This window comes from Dendrobates tinctorius, unplaced genomic scaffold, assembly GCF_039654945.1.
Source record: "Dendrobates tinctorius isolate UK_male_01 unplaced genomic scaffold, ASM3965494v1 ptg000243l, whole genome shotgun sequence".
Taxonomy (NCBI): domain Eukaryota; kingdom Metazoa; phylum Chordata; class Amphibia; order Anura; family Dendrobatidae; genus Dendrobates; species Dendrobates tinctorius.
In genome coordinates, this window is record NW_027361910.1 from 338,758 (window position 1) to 361,934 (window position 23,177).

The 23,177-nt window shown below is 45.0% G+C and overlaps 1 protein-coding gene across 4 annotated transcripts in view; it reads right to left on the reverse strand.

Moving 5' to 3' along the window:
* The window catches only part of EP400 (E1A binding protein p400), a 346,882-nt gene that overhangs the window by 158,826 nt on the left and 164,879 nt on the right, over positions 1-23,177 (reverse strand). For all 4 annotated transcript variants that reach the window (XM_073557025.1, XM_073557023.1, XM_073557026.1 and 1 more), the window contains 3 exons: positions 9,244-9,405; positions 2,419-2,565; positions 2,168-2,241 (listed from right to left, as the gene is read on the reverse strand). In XM_073557025.1, the coding sequence (XP_073413126.1) occupies positions 2,168-2,241; positions 2,419-2,565; positions 9,244-9,405 (383 nt within the window). The remainder of the gene's footprint in view (positions 1-2,167; positions 2,242-2,418; positions 2,566-9,243; positions 9,406-23,177) is intronic.

A 23,177-nucleotide genomic window follows, 5' to 3' on the forward strand; every position in this document is an offset into this window, starting at 1 on the left:
TTTTCAGTGTTTTTTCACCCATAGGAAACAAAAGGTAAAGTGCAAAAAAACAAGGTATCAGATTTTGCTGCATTTTTAGAAAAAAAACAGGCACATCAGTATGTCAAACCCATTTATTTTTGTGATTTTGCCAAGTTTAATCCACAATGTCTTGGTGTTTATGGCAGGTGAGATTAGTACAGTTTAATTAAATTAGTGATGTGTATAAAGTAAACATTGGCTGACCAAAGTGTGAAATTGAACAATGCCTGTGGCCAACCGAAGTATCACTATTTATTCAGACATAAAAGTCTTTTTTCCACTAAATAATTTGATCAAATTGCACTTTCTCCAAAAATGATTTTATAGTTTCATGTATGTCTTGCATTGGTGACATATGAAGATGATTATGTGGTGAATGCAAAGCTAAACTTTAGGATTTCGAAAAACACAAAAAGCCAGCTTTTGCTGAATTTTATTTTCAGCCAAAAGAGAAGGTTTTCTCTGCAGAAAAAAAATAACGGAGAAAAATGCAATATATGACTATAACCTTACACAGGGTAATCAATTGATATAGGGGATACCCACTGCCATCAAGGGCCTTCAATCTACAAATAAAAGGGCAGAGGGGCAGTAGAAGGATAGTAAAAAGTGTTGATATAGTTGTGTATTAGTAACAGGGTTATCACAGATTGTACTTCCCAGGTTGCTTTTGAAATTCTGGAAGATGAAAGAGTGCAAGGAGTTTGGGGGCCGGGGGGAGGTGAATTCTGGAGTAAGGAAGATGTACAGGAAAATCTTAAAAATTACTGAAGAAGAGAGTGAGAAAAACATCTTGCAAACATCAGACATGTACTAAGATATAAAAGCAGGTATATAAGGAACCGACAGTTTGAATTGCATTGTAAGTCATTGTCACTACTTTAGTAGCCAATGAAAGGATTAACAGAAAACAAATGGTAGAGAAGCCAAGGAACTTGTGGATTAGCTGGGCAGTTGCATTTAGAATAAATAGAAGGTGTGCTAGACTGTAAAGGGGGCTTTACACATAGCGATATCGCTAGCAATTTCGCTAAAGCGTCACCGATTTTGTGACGCAGCAGTGATATTGCTAGCGATATCGCTACATGTGATCCTTACTTCCAACCAGCTCCCCCGCTGGCTATCGCTGATCGCGCAAGATCGGCCTGGTCCATTTCTCGTCGTCGGCTTCCTGCTGGCGCCGACGAGCGAGCCATGGACGCAGGCGGAAGACGGACACCCTCACCGCGTCTGAAAGGTAAGTGCGACCGCCGACCGCTGCTGCATCGCTGCTGAGATCTGCCTGTTTGGCAGCTCACTAGCGACCATTTAGCGATGCACCAGCGATCCTGACCGGGTCATATTGTGGTCGGGATCACTGGTGCATTACTAAATGTAAAGGGGCCTTTAGTCTATGTTCACATGTCTGTAACTTACAAAAAATGCTGCAAGCAACAATTTTACTAAAATAAAAAAGGACAGATACCAAAAGGACCCCATTTAAAGTAAATGTGGTTCTTTGTGCAGATGTGACCAAAGCCTTAGGCTACGTGCACAAGTTGAGTATTTGGTCAGTATTTTATCTCATTATTTGTAAGCCAAAACCAGGAGTGGGAAATAAATACAGAAGCGGTGAACGTGTTTCTATGATACTTTTCCTCTGATTATTTCACTCCTGGTTTTGGCTTACAAATACTGAAGTAAAAAAAACTCATCAAATACTGAACGTGGCCTTATAGAAAAGGGCATACACAACCATTCTCGTTTGATTTTTCAGCTTTCTGATTAAAATGTGAAAGCAAATCAAAGTTTTCAATCATCACAACTTGGTTACATCTTCACTTTAGCAAAATGTATTTAATGACTCACGGTAAATTGATTCAGAAATCAATTTATACATTCAAAAGGATTAAAACCGCTTTGTTATACTGTCAATATCAGAAATTCCTCCTTAGTGCAGATGAGACTTATAAAATAAAACATTGGAGATGGCTGACTAATGGCTGTCCATGGAAACTTTTATACTATATTGTGTACCCAGCAGGGGAAGAAAGGATTTTGAAAAAAAACAAGCCTAAACCGTGGTAACATATCAATGATTAGGTGAGATGAACATGGCAAGAGCGCCTCATTCTACATTTGATAATTACCTTGGCAATGTACATACCTGTGCATTGGGTAGCGCAGCAGAAGCGGATTTTGGTACTGTCTCCGCTGCAGTTTGATTGGATCTGGGCGTTACTGTAGCAATAAAGAAAACAGACCTTTGTATGACAAATACAATAATTCGGGGGTTTCCAAAGACAATAAAAAAATGGCCAAAAACAGGAAATATGAAGCAAATTTTTTTAGAACTGAGTCCATAGCCATGCAGATTTTGTATAAATAAGAAATTATTGTAAAATACATATTAATTACCTGCCGATGATAACGTATTAACATGGGAAGCTCCTACTTGGGGCTGATTTCTCATAACATTAGTACCTTGTGGCATAGTTGGAAGAACAACAGATCCTTGAGGACGCAAATACTGACCAGGCGCTGAAACGATCTGTAGAACATTACCTAACAAAGAAGACCTAATTGAATAACATGTATTTTTTAAGCTAAATCCAATAGTGAACTTACATTCAAAATAGAAGTCATCTCTTTAAAAGTCTTCTTATTCCATTCCAATTGTATAATTAAAAAGGGAACCAGTCCAGCAGGATTGTGCACAGTAACCTACAGACAGTGTCAGATCGGCGCCATTATACTGATTAAAATGATACCTGGTTAATTAAATCCATCTTATGGTTGTTTTTAATCTTTATTTTCAGTTTTATGTTAATGAGATTCTCGTGCCCTAAGGCGGGGTTGGTGTATGTGTGCTCTGATTAGATATTTATAATGCAGACAGTCACTGATCTGCCCCCTAGTTTGCATAATGAATATCTGTACATACGTATATATAAAAAAAAAACCTTTCTGCAGCAAAATCACGTTTTATGTGCCAATAATGCATTTTATTCAAGTTATTCAGCTAGAGGAAAGAAAAAAAACCTCAATTTGAAAATAAGGATTTTTGTGTACTCATCGTAAAATCCTTTTCTCCGAGCCACTCATTATGGTGCACAGGACAGTGGGTTTATGCTGCAGCCTCTAGGAGGCTGACACTAAGTGAATACAAAAAATGGTTAGCTCCTCCTCTGCAGTATACATCACCCACTGGCTCTGGATCGAACTAGTTCAGTGACCAAGCAGTAGGAGATTAACAACATTAACAGCAGGTACAACATGTCAACAAGAAACCATCATGGCCAACAGGCCAAAAGGGTGGGTGCTGTGTCCCCCACAGGACCGTGGGACGTCCCAAAGCAGTCCCTGGATGGGAAATATCATAACAGAGTAAACTCCCGGCAGCCGATGTCTAAAGATGCGCTACCGCTGCCGCATCTGCTGATGCCCGAGTATGGACATTGTAATGCTTTGAGAAAGTGTGGAGGCTAGACCAGGTCGCCGCTTTGCAAACCTGCTCTGCAGACACTTGATGCCAAATGGCCCAAGAAGCACCTACCGACCGAGTGGAGTGTGCCTTAATCCCCGCTGGAATAGGCTTCCCTCTGACGCGGTAAGCTTCTTGAATAGCCGACCAAATCCATCTGGCTACTGTCGACTTAGAAGTGGACAATCCCTTCCGGTGCCCCTCCAGGAGCACGAACAGCGTGTCCGTCTGACGAAAAGACGTCGACCTTGACACGTACTGTCTGAGTGCCCTCACAAGATCCAAAGAGTGAAGAGCTTTCTCCACAAGGTGCATCGGGTGCTGGAAAAAGGGAGGGTGGAGCAATATCCTCCTTAAGGAGGAACGAAGACACTACTTTTGGAAGGAAGGGCGGGGATGGCCTGAGGACCACCTTGTAGCGGTGAAAAAACAGAAAACAAGCTCGGTAGGAAAGAGCAGCTAACTCTGAGACCTTTCTGATCGAAGTAATCACGACTAGGAAGGCGACCTTCCATGAGAGGTAGAATAGAGAGACGTCTTGCAATGGTTCAAAGGGAGATTCTCGTAGAACACCTAAGATCAGATTAAGGTCCCAGGCGTCTAGGGGAGCGCTGTAGGGAGGTACCACATGGGAGACTCCCTGAAAGAACGTTCTCACCTGGGGTTTGGATGCAATTTTATGCTGAAACAGGATGGACAAGGCCGAGACCTGCCCCATGAGAGAGCTTGGCGCTAGACCCAAGTCCAGACCGGAAGGTGGAATTCCAAAATGGTGGGAATGTTGAAAATCAGCAGTGGGCGACCTCTTTTTCTGCACCATTCGAAAAAGATTTTCCAGGTCCGATGATAGATGCACACCAACACCGGCTTTCGAACATTGGTCATGGTGGAAGCTACCGCACGGGAAAAAACCGCTTGGGTCAGAAACCAGGATTCAATGGCCAAGCTGTCAAACAAAGGGCCCCTGAGTTCTGGTGGTAAATCGGACTCAGAGAAATTAAGTCCGGTCGATCTGGTAGTCGCCAAGGAACGTCTGCGACCATTTGCACCAGTTCTGCGTACCACGCACGGCGTGGCCAGTCTTTAGCAACTAGGATCACCGGTACCCCCCTCTGCCTTGATTTTCCTGATAATCTTCGGAATCAAGGGCAACGGTGGAAACAGGTAGGGAAGACGGAAGCGACTCCATGGAAGGACCAGTGCGTCCACTAAGATGGCTCTCAGGTCCCAGGACCGGGCCAAAAACTCGTGCACCTTGGCATTGAACCAGGGTGCCATCAGGTCCATGTCCGGAGTTCCCAAGCGAAGGCAGATCTGCTGCAAAATCTCCGGATGGAGAGACCACTCTCCCGAGGCTAGGGCTTGACGGCTGAGGAAATCCACGGCCCAGTTTTCCACTCCTGGAATGTGAACGGCCGAGATAACCGAGTGGTTCTGTTTGGCCCAGTAAAGGATATGTTCCACCTCGCGCATCGCAGCTTTGCTGCGAGTGCCCCCTTGATGACTAATTTAAGCCAGAGCCATGGCATTGTCCAACTGGATACGGATGGGGCGACCTGCTAGGAGATGATGGAACCGCCGCAGAGACAGCCAAATCGCTCGGATTTCCAGGACATTGATGGGAAGACATGACTCCTGAGAAGACCAACTCCCTTGGGCAATGTGATGAAGAAAAAACAGCTCCCCACCCGAGGAGGCTGGCATTGGTAGTGACCACCAGCCAATGGACAGGGAGAAAGGACTTTCCTTGGAGGAGGGAGGACCGGAGCGTCCACCACTGGAGTGCCTGCTTAACCAGGGGGGTCAGCTGACAGTCGATCGAGGGAAAAGGGGCTTTTGTTCCATGCGTAAAGTCCATATTGAAGAAGATGAAGATGTAGCTGGACAAAAGGAATTGCTGCCATAGCGGGTACCATATTCACCGAGGACCCTCATACCGAAATGGATGGAACGAGGAGACGGTTGACAGAGTGCCCGAGCCCCTGCTGAAGGGCTAAGACCTTGTCCCATGGGAGAATCACCAACCCTCGGGAAGTGTCCAGAATCATGCCCAGGAAAGAAATCTGCTGGAATGGGAGATTTGTTTAGGTTGATCAACCAGCCTAGCAGAGAAAGGGTATTCAATGAAATGTGGATGCACTCCACGAGGGCTTGGAAAGACGGCCCTCTGATCAGTAGGTCGTCAAGGAAGGGGAAGATGACTAACCCTCGAGAATGTAGAATGGACATGACGGTCGCCATGACTTTTGTGAACACCCTGGGGGCGGTGGCGAGGCCAAAAGGCAAAGCCGTGAACTGAACATGGTCTTGGCGAACGGAAAAGCGAAGTAACTTTTGGTGGTGGGGGAGATTGGGATGTGAAGATACGCATCTCGAATATCGATGGTGGCTAGGAACTCTTCCTGCTCCAATGAGGAGATGACGGAACGTACATACTCCACCCTGAAATGCCGGACTCTGACAAATTTGTTTGGAAGCTTTAGGTCCAGGATGGGTCTGACTGTACCATCCTTCTTTGGGACCACAAACAGATTTGAATAGAAGCCCTCGAACCTTTCTATCTCCAGGACCGTGGAAATGACTGTCTTGGCGGAGTGACTTGATGGCTTGGTAAAAGGATTGTACCCTTGTTTCCGCTTTGGGGGGGGATGGGAAGCAAGTAACCAGGTTAGAAGTAGGGAAGAAAATTCTACTTTGTATCCGGAGGACACCAGATCCCTGACCCACTCGTCGTGAACAACGGCGAGCCAGACATAGCGAAACAGGAGTAGGCGACAGCCTACTCTGCTGGTATCGACAGGACGGGGTTGCGAGTCATTTAGCAGAGGGTCTTTGGAGTTTGGATCCCCAAAATTTGGCCTGTTTGGGATGAGCCTTCCATGGCTGGTTGGGTTTGTACGAGGCCTGAGGACTCATCCCTATGAGCGGGGCGACCTGAACCGGGGGAGGTGGCCGTAGAGGACCATACGTAATTGCTGTGAAAGGACAAGAATTGGGTATGCAGTTGTCAGCGGACAGGACGCCTAACTCTCTGCTGGGGTAGGGACTTACTGGTCCCGCCTGTAGAATCCGAAATAAGCTGGTCCATCTTTTCTCCGAATAAGCGACCGCTGTGGTAAGGGAGATAGGTTAGAGATTTTTTGGATGCAGAGTCCGTTCGCCAGTCCCTGAGTCATAGCGCTCTTCTAATGAACCGTCCGGCAAAGACAGAAGTCTTGGAGGTTAAATGCGATACAGGAGAATCCACTGGAGGGGATTCTGTTTATTGTTTGCAGAGGTCATGTGAGAAGGGATATCTGGTCTCAAGCGATCTCTGACCTGCAAAACGTTTGTCTGGCCACTCCCTGTGTCTCTGAACGGCCCCTACAGGCCGATGGTTTCCCTGATGTACGGGAATTCTCTGAGGCAGGCGGATTAGTGGTCCTGCTCCTGGAGGGATCCTGAAGGGACTCAATTGCCTTGGTTGGGGAAGCCATAGTTTGTGATAATCACGAAACCCACTCTGGGGGACTAGTCACAGTGGGATCGGTCGCAGTGGGTGGCTCCTGAGCGCATTTAGGGTCACAAGCATCATAGAGTGGAGTATTATGTCCCCTTGGTAACACAGTCTTACAGGAGGTGCATGAAGCAAAAAACTTTTGCTGGACTTTTTGGAAGTTTTATGTAGGGACATGCTGTACCCCTGTTATCTCCCAAAACACTGCAGGGAAGGCTATGTGTGTGCAGCTGTAGATCAGCAGAGCATTTTGAGTGGAAAAAGGAAGGGGGCTTGAGGGCAGTGTAGCAGCTCTTACTCAGGTCCTGTGCCCCTAAGAATCCTTGTCCCCAGCAGTGCAGCGACGGTCCTAGATGCGAACACAGGGTTCCTGTGTGCCTGCGTCCGTCTGTATATGGCCGCCGACATCAGGAAGACGCTTCTGAGTGTGCGAGAAGCGCCAGGCAGGTGAGCGGTACCGCCGGCATAATGCACGGTTGTCAGCGGGGTTACAAAGGCCGAAGTCGGGGAATAAATTAGCGGTGCCCTGCCGAAAAAAGCAACCGGGCCCATGACTCTCAGGAGCCCCTCCACTCCCCATCAAAAAACTCTGCATGCAGGTCAGGACTGCGACAGGGATGGTGTAGGAATCCTTAATCCACCGTCCCCTTGAGGGGGGAGGTGGAGAGGGACCGTCCAGCTCCCTGCAGCAAAGCAGTTCCATCAGTGGTGGTGCAGTGGGAGCAGCATGGACGCCATGAGGGGCCTCTGTGTATCCTAAGGGTTCACTCCCCCAGGATTTCACAAGGCTAAGTCCGGCTGTAGCCTGGCTCAGAAGGGGGTACATGGAGGAGACACTGTTGCTGGTGCGGGGAAATCGGCGCCCTGAAGGGAACCATCACGCCTAGTATAGCTCAGGCATGGCATCTAACGTCACAGTAGAGGATACAGGGGAGGCGACGCTCCCCGTGCTCGCCTGTTGTTGGTTGCGGAAGATAGACCCCTTGAAAGGGTCCGTCGCCCTAGTCATCCTCGTGAAAAAAGGGGTTAAAAAAAGTAATAAAAAAAAAAATAAAGTATGGTCTGAATAGCAGACTCAGTGTGCCTCTTACGGACACTAAGCATGAACTGGTTCGATCCGGAGCCAGTGGGTGGTGTATACTGCAGAGAGGGAGCTAACCATTTTTTGTATTCACTTAGTGTCATCCTCCTATAGTGGCAGCAGCATACACCCACAGTTCTGTGTCCCCCAATGAGGCGAAGGAGAAGTTTCCTGTTACCGAGAGATAGCCGAGAGCTACTACTGTGCAGGTGGCACCAACTTGGAGGAGGAATTTTTTGTTTTCTTCTCATGGAAGATGGCGCCGGGTGCCATTTTCAGATTGAGATGTTTTGGTTTCTTTTTTTCTTTCCTCTAGCTGGGTAACTTGAATAAATTGTATTACTGGCACATAAAATGTGATTTTGCTGCAGAGCAGGTGCCATGGCCGCCTGCCTGCAAAAGGTTTTTTTTTACGTATGTTCAGATATTATGTAAACTAGTGGGCAGGTCAGTGAGGGATCAGTGACCTGTTAGAAGTCTGCATTATGAATATCTAATCAGAGCACCACATACATGAACCCGCCTTAGGGCACGAAAATTTCATTAACACAAAACTGAAAATAAAGATTAAAGAACAACCATAAGATGGATTTCATCAACCAAGGTACCATTAGAATCAGTATAATGGCGCCGACCAGACACTGTCTATAGGTTATTATGCACAATCCTGCTGTCAAGTTCCCTTTAAATGGTTCACCACCTTTGAGGCAATTTTCTTATTTTACCTAAATGAATGCATTTGCGGCTAAAAATCACTTGTGCAATTGCATTTCTTCAACAATATTATAACATTTGCCATCTATAACCTCTGTGCTATAGATGGCAAAAGAGTAAAAATGAATTGATTCCAATTTAGCTCAATCTTTTTCTAAGCTCCTCTCTCAGCTGACTTATGACCAAAAAGCACATCAAAGTTGAATGTGCAAGGAAACAAAAAGCCTGTAAAAGCCAAATAATGCAAAATTTTCAAAGAAGCCGAACTGCAAAAATATTAGTCACAGAAAAAATGCATTTAAACTAAATAAATTATATGTCCACAAGGCTGGAAATCCCTTGAAAGTCAAAGATTTGTAGCTCTGTATCAGAATTGTTAAACTCTTGACATTGTGAATTAAGTCTTTTAACTCTAGAATGTGAATATTCTAAAAACAGTATAAAAGCTTTTTTTAATTTTTGAGATACCGTGTAGCTGTAACGGCTGGCCAGCAGTAAGTTGACGTAGCTGGCTCTGGGATAGAGTAAATTTATTTCCTTGGAACTGCAGTGTAACTGGAGTCTCGGGTTGAGTAATTCGTCCCTGGGATGCCCCAGCAGCAAGTTGAGCAATTTTTACAACTTCTCCACCTATGCAAAGTAAAAAATAAACAGTCATGCCCACTGGATTAAATCAAGGCATTTGAGGTTTATTTTTTTTTATTTATTTTTTTTAAATAGTAATCATGACTGAAATGGCTAATGCTTTTTCTGATTCTATTGACTTTTCACTGCAGAAGTTGGATATTTACGGTATATAAATTTGCATATTTCCCATAGGAGCATTGCGGCTTAAAAGTCTCCTCATCTCGGCTTGTCACGTCACTCTCTGCAAGGAGAAACTATACCCCTTGGATCCTATGGTATGGAAAGAGTTAGCAGAGGAAATTGCAGAACCACAAGCCAGAATCTTTGAAAAATCCTGGAGAACAGGAGAAGTTCAAGAAGATTGGAGAAGGACAAATGTAGTCCCTATCTTAAAAAAGTAAAGAAGATGGAGCCAAGAAATTATAAGCCAGTGAGCCATACTTCTATACCAGGAATGATTTTTGAACAAATTATTACAGAGCATGTATGCAAGTACTTGTGTAAAAATACAGTAATTAGCCAGAGACAGCATGGATTTGTAGCAAACAAGTCATCCCAGACTAATCTAATTTCTTTCTATGATGGAATCACTGACTGAGAGGATCAGGGAAATGCAGTAAATATAGTATATCTCGATTTCAGCAAAAAAAAACAAAAAAAAGGGAAAAAAATGATAAAGCATCTCATACTATCCTTATTGAAAAAAATGATCAAGTATGGGATTGTCAAGGCTATGGATTGGTTGATTCATAATTGGCTCAGTGATCGTTCTCAAAAAGTGGTAATAAATGGTTGCACATCCAATTGGAAAAGTGTTTCAAGTGGGGTACTTCAAGGCTCTGTCCTGAATCTTGTCCGTCTGGACCCCACAAAACGATTCCCCTTTCCAGATATTGAGATAGCCAAAATTTGAGCTCGATCAAACGACGTTAACCCGTGCCGCTCGTCGCTCAAAGTTTGAAAAAATCCAAATTGAGGTATTTTAAGATTTAGGTATTTTGCATAGTCTGTTAGACTATAAAGAATGTGACAACAACATTGCAGAAATAGCCCTGACCAAATTTTCGAACCATTTGTGGTATTTGAATGCAGAGTTGGTGGGATTATCATTTTTTGATCCCACCATTACAGACAATGAAAAGTTGTTAATGGCTAATAAATTGCTCAGTAGCACAGATGAACCATCAGAGCACGCTAACCTACATGAGTTGATAATTTTACATAGTTAATTAATCTATTCTAGAGCTTTTGTTAAAGTAGTTTTTGAAACGTCAGAATATAATGCTCGGCATTTGCTTACAACTTGCAGGACATATTGCTTTTGTTCTTCATCCTTTGTCAGAAGGTCGTTAAAGTCGGTTACTTCCTACCTCTTAATTTTTCTTTCCTAACTTTTGGATTTACAACCCTAGCATGCTCTGATGGTTCATCTGTGCTACTGAGCAATTTATTAGCCATTAACAACTTTTCATTGTCTGTAATGGTGGGATCAAAAAACGATAATCCCACCAACTCTGCATTCAAATACCACAAATGGTTCGAAAATTTGGTCAGGGCTATTTCTGCAATGTTGTCGTCACATTCTTTATAGTCTAACAGACTATGTAAAATACCTAAATCTTAAAATACCTCAATTTGGATTTTTTCAAACTTTGAGCGACGAGCGGCACGGGTTAACGTCATTTGATCGAGCTCAAATTTTGGCTCTCTCAATATCTGGAAAGGGGAATCGTTTTGTGGGGTCCAAACGGACAACATTCCGACATCGATTTTTTGCGGTCACCCTAATGAACAGTTAAGCAAGTTGAAGATGAAAAGATCTCCAAAAAGGCCTAAAGTTAAAAATGACACATTCCTTTGTATTTTAGGCATATATATATATATATATATATATCACACACACACACACACACACACACACACACACACAGTACAGACCGAAAGTTTGGACACAGCTTCTCATTCAAAGAGTTTTCTTTATTTTCATGACTATGAAAATTGTAGAATCACTCTGAAGGCATCAAAACTATGAATTAACACATGTGGAATTACTGTATATAATTAACAAAAAAGTGTGAAACATCTGAAAATACTGTATGTCTTATATTCTAGGTTCTTCAAAGTAGCCACCTTTTGCTTTGATTACTGCTTTGCACACTCTTGGCATTCTCTTGATGAGCTTCAAGAGGTAGTCACCGGAAATGGTTTTCACTTCACAGGTTTGATCTGTCAGGTTTAATAAGTGAGATTTCTTGCCTTATAAATGGGGTTGGGACCATCAGTTGTGTTGTACAGAAGTCTGGTGGATACACAGCTGATAGTCCTACTGAATAGACTGTTAGAATTTGTATTATGGCAAGAAAAAAGCAGCTAAGTAAAGAAAAACGAGTGGCCATCAAAGAACACAAGGAATGGACATTAGACCAGTGGAAATCTGTGCTTTCGTCTGATGAGTCCAAATTTGAGATCTTTGGTTCCAACCACTGTGTCTTTGTGCGACACAGAAAAGGTGAACGGATGGACTCTACATGCCTGGTTCCTACCGTGAAGCATGGAGGAGGAGGTGTGATGGTGTGGGGGAGCTTTGCTGGCGACACTGTTGGGGATTTATTCAAAATTGAAGGCATACTGAACCAGCATGGCTACCACAGCATCTTGCAGTGGCATGCTATTCCATCCGGTTTGCGTTTAGTTGGACCATCATTTATTTTTCAACAGGACAATGACCCCAAACACACGTCCAGGCTGTGTAAGGGCTATTTGACCAAGAAGGGGAGTGATGAGGTGCTACGCCAGATGACCTGCCCTCCACAGTCACCAGACCTGAACCCAATCGAGATGGTTTGGGGTGAGCTAACCCGCAGAGTGAAGGCAAAAGGACCAACAAGTGCTAAGCATCTCTGGGAACTCCTTCAAGACTGTTGGAAGACCATTTCCGGTGACTACCTCTTGAAGCTCATCAAGAGTGTGCAAAGCAGTAATCAAAGCAAAAGGTGGCTACTTTGAAGAACCTAGAATATAAGACATTTTCAGTTGTTTCACACTTATTTGTTAATTATGTAATTCCACATGTGTTAATTCATAGTTTTGATGCCTTCAGAGTGAATCTACAATTTTCATAGTCATGAAAATAAAGAAAACTCTTTAAACGAGAAGGTGTGTCCAAACTTTTGGTCTATAATATATATATATATATTATACATACACACAAACACATTATATATATATATATATATATACACACACACACATATACATACATATATATATATATATATACACACACACACACCGTTGGGTCCATATATATTTGGACAGAGACAACATTTTTCTAATTTTGTTTCTAGACACTGCCACAATGAATTTTAAACCAAACAATTCAGATGCCGTTGAAGATCAGACTTTCAGCTTTCATTTGAGGGTATCCACATTAAAATTGGATGAAGGGTTTAGGAGTTTCAGCTCCTTAACATGTGCCACCCTGTTTTTAAAGGGACCAAAAGTAATTGGACAGATTAAATGACAGAATGATTCCCATCCCATGCATGAGACCATGACAAAGATGTGCAGTACTGTCAGTGACCGGCTACTTCATCCTAAATGTGAGAGGGAGCGCTATCGAAAGTCCTTCCTTCCTGCTGCAGTTAGGCTGTATAACCAGCACTGTCCAAAACGGAGAACGACCCAAACAGTGAACTGAGAGATCTAAAGTTGTGATAGTCCGGTTATATCTTTTTTTTTTTTTGTATATGTACCTACCTACTGTCAATGTAATGCCTTTATGCATCTGTACTTGTTCCTGCCTTGCTGCTGTAATGCTCTGAATTTCCCCATGGTGGGACGATTAAAGGATTATCTTATCTTAAATAATTGTAAATAAAATGTTCATTTCTAGTACTTGGTTGAAAACCCTTTGTGGGCAATGACTGCCTGAAGTCTTGAACTCATGGACATCACCAGATGCTGTTTCCTCCTTTCTGATGCTCTGCCAGGCCTTCACTGCGGTGGTTTTCAGTTGCTGTTTGTTTGTGGGCCTTTCTGTCTGAAGTTTAGTCTTTAACATGTGAAATGCATGCTCAATTGGGTTGAGATCAGGTGACTGAATTTGGCCATTCAAGAATATTCCACTTCTTTGCTTTAATAAACTCCTGGGTTGCTTTGGCTTTATGTTTTGGGTCATTGTCCATCTGTAGTATGAAACGACGACCAATCAGTTTGGCTGCATTTGGCTGGATCTGTGCACAGCAAGGCTCTGAATACCTCAGAATTCATTCGGCTGCTTCTGTCCTGTGTCACATCAATAAACAGTAGTGACCCAGTGCCACTGGCAGCCATGCATGCCCAAGCCATCACACTGCGTCCGCCGTGTTTTACAGATGATGTGGTATGCTTTGGATCATGAGCTGTACCACGCCTTCGCCATACTTTTCTCTTTCCATCATTCTGGTAGAGGTTGATCTTGGTTTCATCTGTCCAAAGAATGTTCTTCCAGAACTGTGCTGGCTTTTTTAGATGTTTTTTTTTAGCAAAGTCCAGTCTAGCCTTTTATTCTTGATGCTTTTGAGTGGCTTGCACCGTGCAGTGAACCCTCTGTATTTACTTTCATGCAGTCTTCTCTTTATGATAGATTTGGATATTGATACGCCTACCTCCTGGAGAGTGTTGTTCACTTGGTTGGCTGTTGTGAAGGGGTTTCTCTTCACCAAGGAGATTATTCTGCGATCATCCACCACTGTTATCTTCCGTGGGCGCCCAGGTCTTTTTGCATTGATGTTTTCACCAGTGCTTGCTTTCTTTCTCAGGATGTACCAAACTGTAGATTTTGCCACTCCTAATGTAGCAATTTCTCGGATGGGTTTTTTCTGTTTTTGCACCTTAAGGATGGCTTGTTTCACCTGCATGGAGAGCTCCTTTGACCACACGTTTCCTTCACAGCAAAACCTTCCAAATGCAAGCACCACACCTCAAATCAACTCCAGGCCTTTTATCTGCTTAATTGAGAATGACATAACGAAGGGATTGCCCACACTTGTCCATGAAATAGCCTTGGAGTCAATTGTCCAATTACTTTTGGTCCCTTTAAAAACAGGGTGACACATGTTAAGGAGCTGAAACTCCTAAAGCCTTCATCCAATTTTAATGTGGATACCCTCAAATGAAAGCTGAAAGTCTGAACTTCAACTGCATCTGAATTGTTTTGTTTAAAATTCATTGTGGTAATGTCTAGAACCAAAATTAGAAAAATGTTGTCTCTGTCCAAACATATATGGACCTAACTGTATGTATGTGTGTGTGTGTATATATATATACACACAGTGGGGCAAAAAAGTATTTAGTCAGTCAGCAATAGTGCAAGTTCCACCACTTAAAAAGATGAGAGGCGTCTGTAATTTACATCATAGGTAGACCTCAACTATGGGAGACAAACTGAGAAAAAAAAATCCAGAAAATCACATTGTCTGTTTTTTTTTCATTTTATTTGCATATTATGGTGGAAAATAAGTATTTGGTCAGAAACAAGCAAACAAGATTTCTGGCTCTCACAGACCTGTAACTTCTTCTTTAAGAATCTCCTCTTTCCTCCACTCATTACCTGTAGTAATGGCACCTGTTTAAACTTGTTATCAGTATAAAAAGACACCTGTGCACACCCTCAAACAGTCTGACTCCAAACTCCACTATGGTGAAGACCAAAGAGCTGTCAAAGGACACCAGAAACAAAATTGTAGCCCTGCACCAGGCTGGGAAGACTGAATCTGCAATAGCCAACCAGCTTGGAGTGAAGAAATCAACTGTGGGAGCAATAATTAGAAAATGGAAGACATACAAGACCACTGATAATCTCCCTCGATCTGGTGCTCCAGGCAAAATCCCACCCCGTGGGGTCAGAATGATCACAAGAACGGTGAACAAAAATCCCAGAACCACGCGGAGGGACCTAGTGAATGAACTGCAGAGAGCTGGGACCAATGTAACAAGGCCTACCATAAGTAACACACTACGCCACCATGGACTCAGATCCTGCAGTGCCAGACGTGTCTCACTGCTTAAGCCTGTACATGTCCGGGCCCGTCTGAAGTTTGCTAGAGAGCATTTGGATGATCCAGAGGAGTTTTGGGAGAATGTCCTATGGTCTGATGAAACCAAACTGGAACTGTTTGGTAGAAACACAGCTTGTCGTGTTTGGAGGAAAAAGAATACTGAGTTGCATCCATCAAACACCATACCTACTGTAAAGCATGGTGGTGGAAACATCATGCTTTGGGGCTGTTTCTCTGCAAAGGGGCCAGGACGACTGATCCGGGTACATGAAAGAATGAATGGGGCCATGTATCGTGAGATTTTGAGTGAAAACCTCCTTCCATCAGCAAGGGCATTGAAGATGAAACGTGGCTGGGTCTTTCAACATGACAATGATCCAAAGCACACCACCAGGGCAACGAAGGAGTGGCTTCGTAAGAAGCATTTCAAGGTCCTGGAGTGGCCTAGCCAGTCTCCAGATCTCAACCCTATAGAAAACCTTTGGAGGGAGTTGAAAGTCCGTGTTGCCAAGCGAAAAGCCAAAAACATCACTGCTCTAGAGGAGATCTGCATGGAGGAATGGGCCAACATACCAACAACAGTGTGTTGCAACCTTGTGAAGACTTACAGAAAACGTTTGACCTCTGTCATTGCCAACAAAGGATATATCACAAAGTATTGAGATGAAATTTTGTTTCTGACCAAATACTTATTTTCCACCATAATATGAAAATAAAATGAAAAAAAACAGACAATGTGATTTTCTGGATTTTTTTTTCTCAGTTTGTCTCCCATAGTTGAGGTCTACCTATGATGTAAATTACAGACGCCTCTCATCTTTTTAAGTGGTGGAACTTGCACTATTGCTGACTGACTAAATACTTTTTTGCCCCACTGTATATACACACACACACACATTTTTTTTCATCATTTACATTTTTAAAATTACAGAAAGGAAAATGGGCAGATGCAAAAGTTTGGGCACCCCCTTTTGAAAGTACAGCGTGTAAACGCTTTTTGTAACTAGCCAAGAGTCTTTCAATTCTTGTTTGAGGGATTTTCATCCATTCTTCCTATGAAAATTCTTTCAGTTCTGTGACATTCTTGGGTCATCTTGCACGCAATGCTATTTTGAGATCTAGCCACAGATTTTCAATGAGGTTCAGATCAGGAGAGTGTGAGGGTCATTATAAAACCTTCAGCTTGAGCCTTCTGAGGTAAGTCTATTGTGAATTTTGACGTGTTTAGGATCATTATCCATTTGAAGAAGCCATCCTCTTTCAATGTCAGCTTTTTTATAAATGGTGTTATGTTTGCCTCAAGAATTTGTTTAAATTTCATTAAATCCATTCTGTCCTCTCCCCTTGAAATGTTTCCCATTCCCATTGGCTGCAACAAAATCCCAAAGCATGATGATCCACCCCCATGCTTAGGTTAGCGATATGCTCCATCCCTGAAATTCTGTGCCCTTTTTCTTCACACATACCTTTGATCATTGTGGCCACAAAGTTCTAGTTTAACCTCATCAGTCCACAGGACATGTTACCAAAGTGCATCATGCTTGTTTAGATGTTCTTTTGCATACTTCTGAATCTGAATTTGATGATGACTCTTCCATGAAGGTCATATTTGTGCAGGTGTCTAGGAACAGTGGAACAATGTACCACAACTACAGAGTCTGCTAAATCTTTCTGAAGGCCTTTTGCAGTCAAGCAAGATTTCTTATTTGCCTCTATAGTAATCCTATGAGTAGCTCTCACTGAAGTTTTGCTTAGTCATCCAGTCCTTATCTTGACTTCTACTATTCCTTTTAACTGCCATTTCTTAGTTTCATTTCGAACTGAGAAAAGTGCAACTTGAAAATGCTTTGCTACCTTCTTATAGCCTTCTCCTGCTTTGTGGGCCTCAACGATTTTAATTTTCAGAGTGCTTAGGCAGCTGCTTAGAAGTACTGCTGGTTTTTGGCACAAGGTTAGAGGAGGCTGGGTTTTTATAAAGCCGTGATATTTGCATCACCTGGCCTTTCCTAACGATGATCGTAAAAAAGCCATAGCCGTAATAAGCTAATTAAGGTCTAAAACCTTGGTCACAGTTATCTGAGAACAAATCTGCAAGTATGCCCAAACTTTTGCATTGGCTCAAGTCCCTTTTTGTAATTGTAAAAATTACTATATTTTTTTTTTGTTTGCCTAAAATACAAAGGAAATAGGTCATCTTTAACTTAAGGATTTTTTGAGTTTATTTCATCTTCACCTTGTTTTATTGTTCACATTAACAGTAATTTTGACTAGGGGCACCCAAACTTTTTCATGCCACTGTACAGAGCCTGGTGTGGGCTGAAGCGGAAAGCTTTTCAGCTCTGCTTCATGTTAAATCTAGAAACTCTGTGTGAGAACTGCTGCACCCAGTAAACTATGTGATACATCATTGAATTCAGGGTCTCTGTGAATACATTACACTGTTCTCAAATGAGGTAGGAAAAATGTGCTGACATATTCCCTTTAAAAAAGGAGATTTTTGTGTACTCACCGTAAAATCTCTTTCTCTTAGCCTTTAATTGGGGGACACAGAACCGTGGGTGTTATGCTGCTGTCCACTAGGAGGCGACACTATGCATAATCTGAAAAAGATTAACTTTGGCTCCTCCTCTGCAGTATACACCCCTGGACGGCGTCAGCCTTCTCCAGTTTTGTGCAAAAGCATTAGGAGGAATATACCAGAAACATAACCATGCCTGTAAGAAGGCTACCATAAATGAGCTCAAACAATATGAGAACCCAGCTCAAACAATATGAGAACCCAAACGTAACAACGGCCCGCAAGGGCAACAGGGTGGGAGCGGTGTCCCCCAATTAAAGGCTAAGAGAAAGAGATTTTACGGTGAGTACACAAAAATCTCCTTTACTCTGTCGCCTTATTGGGGGACACAGAACCGTGGGACGTCCCAAAGCAGTCCCTGGGTGGGAAGCAGTGGACGAATATTGTACTGACAGTTCCCTAAATTTGGGGTACTGCCGTCTGCAGGACCCGTCTACCCAGGCTCGCATACCCTGAGGACTGGGTATGCACTCTGTAGTGTTTTGTAAATGTGTGCAGGCTAGTCCAAGTGGCTGTCTTACACACTTGATGTGCCGAGGCTTGATGCTGAATGGCCCAAGAGGCCCCTACCGCCCGCGTAGAGTGAGCCGTGATACCGGCCGGAAGAGCAGAATTGTTAAGGCGGTAAGCTTCTTGAATGGTGGACTTGATCCACCTAGCAAGGGTGGCGTTGAAAGCCGGTAGGCCCTTGCGAACGCCTTCTGGAAGAAGGAAAAGTGAATTAGACTTCCGGAAGGGAGCAGTCCTAGACACGTAAATACGCAATGCCCTGACAAAGTCTAGCGTATGCAGAGCCTTCTCCACTCTATGAACGGGAACCGGGCAAAGAGATGGTAATGAGATTTTCTCATTGAGGTGGAAGGTGGACACAACCTTCGGAAGGAAGGATGGCACTGTACGGAGAACCACCTTGTCCTGATGAAAAACCAGGAAGGGTTGTCTGCAGGAAAGAGCTGAAAGTTCGGACACCCTGCGTAGCGAGGTGATTGCCACCAGGAAAAACCACTTCCTGTGATAGAAAGCGGAGTGAGACCTCCTTTAGGGGTTCAAAAGGAGGTGACTGTAGTGCTGTCAAGACCAGGTTGAGGTCCCACGTCTCCGACGGATGTTTGTAGGGGGGAACCAATCGAGAAACCCCTTGGAGAAAAGTCTTCACTTGCGGATTGTTAGCAAAATGCCTCTGAAAGAGCACTGAAAGCGCTGACACCTGGCTCTTAAGCGAGCCCAGGGATAGCCCGGCGTCCAGGCCTGACTGAAGGAAACCGAGGACCTTTGGAAGAGAATAGGGGAGTGGGATGTGCCCACGAAATTCGCACCATGTGAAGAAAGCCTTCCAGGTACGATAGTAAGTTTTGGCTGAAGTTGGCTTTCGAGCCCTGATCATGGTTTTAACAACGTCCGATGAAAAAAACCTGCTTGGGTCAAAAACCAGGTCTCAATGGCCACGCCGTCAGATTGAGAGCCCCTGATTTCTGGTGGAAGAACAGGCCTTGTGACAGAAGTTCGGGACGTGTGGGGAGACGCCAGGGAGCGTCTGCTGTGAGTTGCACTACGTCGGCGTACCATGTACGCCTGGGCCAGTCTGGAGTGAATAGGATGGTGGGGAACACCCTCTTGTTTGATCTTCCTCAGGACTCTGGAAATCAGGGGAAGGGGTGGAAAAATGTACAGAAGCTGGAACTGGGTCCAGTCCTGAACCAGGGCATCTGCTCCGAGCGACTGCGGATCGCGCGTCCTGGCCATGAAATTGGGAACTTTGGCATTGAGCTGGGATGCCATCAGAACCACGTCCGGGGTCCCCCAATGATGGCAGATCTGATGGAAGACTTCGGGATGGAGAGACCACTCCCCGAGTCCATTCCTTGACGGCTGAGATAGTCGGCTTCCCAGTTGTCCACACCCAGAATGTGGACCGCAGAGAGTACCGACCTCGCATCCTCCGCCCAGTGTAGGATACGTGTTACTTCGTTCATCGCCTGGATGCTGCGGGTGCCGCCTTGATGGTTCACGTATGCCACTGCCGTGGCATTGTCCGACTGCACTCTGATATGAGAGTCTGCTAGCAAGTGATGGAAGGCTTTCAATGCCAGGAAGATGGCCCGAATTTCCAAGATGTTGATGGGCATGGTCACTTCCATTGGTGACCACTTGCCTTGCGCTCTGTGATGTAGGTGTACCGCGCTCCAACCTGAAAGGCTTGCGCCGGTGGTCAAAACCTTTCAGTGACCGGAGAGAAAAGGATTTTCCCATTGCAAGCGAGGTTGGCTGGAGCCACCAGTGCAGGAACCTCCTGGTTTTCGCTGATAACCGGAACTCTCTCTTGAGGGAGAACAGATTCCTGTCCCAGGACGTGAGGATGGGGTCTGAGGTGAATCTGGGCAAATGGTACCGCCTCCATTGCCGCTGCCATCCTGCCCAGTCCGCTCATGGCATACCGTAGAGATCGGGGGAAACCGCGGAGGAGAGTGTGAACTCCCAAACGGAGGGCCAGTGCCTTGTCCCTGGGGAGGATCCCCAGACCCCTGGAGATGTCAAATAGCATCCCCAGGAAGGTCAGAGACTGACTTGGGGTAGTCAAGGACTTCTGTAAATTGACTAACCATCCCAGGCGACTCAGAGTGTCGATCGTGATTGAGACTTTGACCTCGCAGTCCTTGAAGGTGGGGGCCTTGATGAGGAGGTCGTCCAGGTATGGAACGACTACTATGCCTCTGGAGTGCAGAACGTCCATGGTAGCTGCCATGTCCTTTGTAAATGTTCTGGGAGCCGTGGCGAGACCAAACGGGAGGGCCACAAACTGGTAATGGTCTTGGTTGATTGCGAGTTTGAGAAATCTCTGATGGGCGAAGCAATCGGTATATGCAGGTATGCGTCCTGTATGTCTATGGAGGCGAGATATTCTCCTTCCTCCATGGTCGCAACGATTAACCGGAGGGATTCCATGCGAAGGTGATGAACTCGAACATACTTATTCAGTTGCTTGAGGTCTAGTATGGGTCGGACGCTGCCTCCCTTTTTGGGCACCACGAACAGGTTGGAGTAGAACCCTCGTAAGCGCTCGTCTGCTGGAACCGGTATTATGACTCCTGCTTGCAGGAGGGATGAAACCGCTTGATGGAAGGCTCGAGCTTTGAGTGGAGGTTTTGGAGGAACAGAGAAAAAACCTGTGCGGTGGGCTGGTAGTAAACTCGATTTTGTATCCTGAAGACACTATTTCCTTGACCCACCTGTCTTCTGTAATAGGCAGCCAGACCTGCTGAAAGAGTAGCAGTCGTCCGCCTACAAGTGGGGTGTTTTCCGGAGGGGATGAGTAATGATGAATGAAAAGTCTGAGCTTTCCCTCCCTTGGATTTTGCCTGGCTTTCCTTTGACTGCCAGTTTCTGTCCGGCCTCTGTGCCGCCCGTGTGTTGTCCCTGAGAGGGGAACTGTTATGACTAGCCTGAAGAATTCCGAAAGGAACGGAAACGAGATTGATTACGTCTTTTAAACGTGTGTTTTGGTTTCAGCTGAGGGAGGGAAGTACTTTTACCCCCGGTAGCATTGGATATCATTGTATCCAGCTTTCCACCGAAAGGACGGCCCCTGAAGTACGGGAGATTTGTTAGGGACTTTTTTAAGGCCGCATCCGCCTTCCATTGTCTTAGCCAGAGAATATGCCGGATTGTGATGGCATTTGATGCTATTTCCGCTACCCCTCTTGCAGAATCCAACGCTGCATGGACCATGTAATCTGTCACTACTGCAATTTGCACCGCCTGGTCCGCCAGCTGAGGATTTGAAGCTTGGAGGCCCTGTTGTAATAGATCAGCCCAGGCCATAATGGCCTTGGCTGCCCAAACTGAAGCAAATGCAGGAGCTAAAGAGGCACCTGCCGCCTCGAAGATTGAACGAGCCATGCGTTCTACCTGTCTGTCTGCTGCGTCCTTGAGGGTTGAGCTGTCAGGCAGCGAGAGAAGCGTTTGTGCTGTCAGCCTAGAGACTGGAGGATCCACTTTAGGCGGATCTGTCCAATCCTTAGTGTCCTTCTGTGGGAATGGGTACTTTGCTTTCAAGTATTTGCGATTGGCGTTTTCTCAGGCTGCGAAAAATGCTTAGAAAGTATTTTTTTTTTTTTTTTTTTTTTGAAATTCCGGGTGATCAAGAAAGACCTCAGATGGTTTCTGAACACTTTCAAAGGAAATCTTGTGTTCTGGTACTTCAGGGGTTGGATCAGAAAAGTCTAGCACCCGAAGGATGGAAGAGATTATATCCTCAACTAGCGCAGCATTGTTAGGGGGACAAGGGAGCAGAGCGTTCCTTGTTTCGTTATCTGAGTTGGAGTCACATATGCCCTCTGAGTCTTGTGTGGTCTGGGATCGTTGTGGAGATCCACATTGTCTCTCTGTATCAGGGGACGGTCTCGGTGACCTGTAGCCACTGTCTCTCCCTGGAGGGGGACGACCTAGTGCTATGTGAGGACGCAGATGAACGCGACCTGTGGGTCCGCTTACGTCTCGAACTGTCGTAAGCGGCCTGTTCCTGATACCGGACGTCCCTTTGCTGGGTAACGTTCATAGTCGAGACATGACCCTGCAGAGCCTGCAGTAGTGAGGAGGTCAGGTTATCAATAGACTTTGTTATAGACTGCGACATCTGAGTCGCCCATTCTGGCGCAGTAGCGGCCGCAGAAGCGTTGCTGTTCTTTGGGTACAGTCCCAGCAGTGCGGGTACGTGCTGCCGCTGGGGAGAGTGGCCTTGCAGGCTGTGCAGACTGCGCAAAAGCAGTCTTGCCTGGTCCTTTTTTGAGCCCGACATAGTAACTATTTGCAGAGGCCCTACAGGTGTATCTACGCAGAGGAAAGGAGGAGTAGGGGAGCATTATAGGTTACAGGATCTCACAGCTGAGTACAAAGGACCCAGCTGTGATCTTACCCCACCGGTGCTCCCCCTAGGTCCAGCGCTGGTAAATCCTCTTGTGCCCCCCAGAGACTGCTGTGCTGCCTTCAGTTTCTTCAGGTGCAGCAAGATGGCCACCGGATTCTGAGGTGGAGGGGGAAGGGGGCGGAGAGCTGAAAAGGGCGCGCGGAGCTATGTAAAAGCGCGCCCTTCCTGTCTCGATCCGCCCCTTCTATGACACTGTAGTGTCATTTTTCGTCATCCAGGGGCGGGCCGGGGG